The 2,070-nt window shown below is 51.4% G+C and overlaps 1 protein-coding gene across 1 annotated transcript in view; it reads left to right on the forward strand.

The window, feature by feature from the left end:
* The first annotated feature begins 1,403 nt into the window (after positions 1 to 1,403).
* Positions 1,404 to 2,070, forward strand: part of LOC103902845 — a 9,242-nt gene continuing 8,575 nt past the window's right edge. Inside the window, exon 1 of the mRNA XM_009283958.2 lies at positions 1,404 to 1,468. Coding sequence (XP_009282233.1) covers positions 1,404 to 1,468 — 65 coding nt within the window. The remainder of the gene's footprint in view (positions 1,469 to 2,070) is intronic.

Raw genomic sequence — 2,070 nt, forward strand, 5'->3', positions numbered from 1 at the left:
GATCGGCGCAGCCACCGCGAGCGGGGTGCGGCGGTGGTGGCAATGCCACTGAAAGCATAGGAGGAGCAGAGCAGCGGTCACTGCTTGGTCATGCACAGTCATGTAGACTTAAGACGGGTTTCTCTCCACACCTTTGCTTATATATATATATATTTTTTAAGAAATAAAAGGTAGATGCTGCTTGGAAGCTTTACATGGCATACATCTAATAAATAAATTAACACGCACCCCTTCCTGTAACTTGAGCTGCTAGTTTGGGCCGGGTAGGGGAGAAAATATCCCAAGGATCACTTTGCTTGTTGCACCTGACTCCAGGCCTCTCTCTTGCTGCTGCTGTACAGTTTCGCCAGGTCTAGTCTATTGGAAATCGAAATGGTTTTACGAGTCCCGTCAGCGGGGGCCCAGCCGGTGAGCAGCCGCTTCCCGACCGGGGCGAGTTGAGAGCTTCATGCAAGAGGGAGCAATTCGGCCGAAGTCGACAGCACGATGCCCGCTGAATGTGCCCCTGTGAGTGCCTTTGAAAAATTAAAAGGCTGGGATTTTCAAAGGAGTCTAATCCCGGTGGGGTTTGAGCATCTGAATTCCTTAGTCTCCTTGGCAAACCCTGGCCCACATTACTGTATTAAAGAACGAGGGTTAGGGTGTTGACACGTCCCATTAAAACTGCGAGGGTCTTTCTCCACAGGAACATCATGTCCAATTTGACTTTTTTTTAATTTAAAAAAAACCCCAAAACTTCACTGCAAAATGCAGTGCTGGGTTTTTTTCTTACTGGTTTTGAGAACTCGTGTCCAGAAACCCTATTGTATGGATTTTCCTTTGGCCCTCCCATTGCACCAGCTGTTGAGATGCACTATGCTTGATTGCAGATTGTGTTCTAACGTTTATTTTGTTGTTGGTTTTTGGTTTTTTTTGTATACAGTTGTTGCCTTTATTTGTAAACTCCTGTTATATATATTATATAAATATATTAAAAGGTAAAACGTTTCAGATGTCTATTATTTGTATAACTACTTGAGCATAAAGAAGTGAGAAATATGAATGTATTCTTGTTTCTGGGTTGTCTTTTTTTTTTGAAGAGAAGAATTTTTTTGTTTTTCTCTAGGGAGAGGTACAGTGTTTATATTTTGGAGCCTTCTTCGAGGTGGGATATTGTACATATTTTTATCTTGAGTAAATGTTAAGTAGTTGTTTAAAAATACTTAATAAAATAATTCTTTTCCTGTGGAAGATAAGGGTTTGCCTCCTGTGCTCTTACATATTTGAGCAGGGTCATTTTGTATGGTGCGATGCCGCAGCCGATGGCGAGCAGAGCAGCGTGCAGGGCGGAGCGGGGCTCTCCTCGCTCCCCCGGCAGCTTCTGTGCCACCAGTGCCCGAAGGCAGCTCAGGGTCCCATTACCCATGTCCCCGGGTTATTTATTTAACTCCCTTGGCACCTTCGGGGATTTTGCTCCTTCCCAGTCCAAGTAAGGTGCCAGGAGAGCCCGGCTGGCTTTTCTGCTTGCTTCTTATTTCGCTTCGTGCTCTCTGGGCCTGGCTTTTTGGCTCATCTGCCCCAAGCGCAGCAGGGAGGAGGAGGAGGCAGCCCCTCGCCGCGGAAGATGCATCTTCTCCGCAGGCTTTGCCCACTATCTGGAGGCAAAATGGGCTTTTTACAAACGAGGGGCTTCGCTTTGCCAGCGTCCCTCAGCCCTGCATCACAGCCTCGCAAAGGCACTGCCTCCCCTCGAGGGCCGAGGGGCGTGCGAGGCCTGGGGTGGCTCCTCGCACAACGTCTGTCCCGGCTGGCCGGGGGCCAGGGACGCCCTTCTCAGCCCACGCCGCCTCTGCCGGGGAAAGCCCCGGCTGCCTCCATGGTGGGCCCGTTCGGCTGGGAGGGACGGCCACCGTGCTGCCGCTGAGCGCCCGGGCAGGGCCGGATCCTGCCTCTGCCAGGAACGAACCCGTGCTACCCCCCCTGCGTGCCCCATCACGCTGCCGCGCTTCTCCCATGCGCTCCTGTGACTGTTTTGCAGGTTTGGGACTTTCAGCCGGCACCGCAGGCGGGGGGGGGGGGGCCGGGGGGGGC

Source organism: Aptenodytes forsteri, unplaced genomic scaffold (genome assembly GCF_000699145.1).
Source record: "Aptenodytes forsteri isolate BGI_AS27 unplaced genomic scaffold, ASM69914v1 Scaffold267, whole genome shotgun sequence".
In the NCBI taxonomy this organism is placed as follows: Eukaryota; Metazoa; Chordata; class Aves; order Sphenisciformes; family Spheniscidae; genus Aptenodytes; species Aptenodytes forsteri.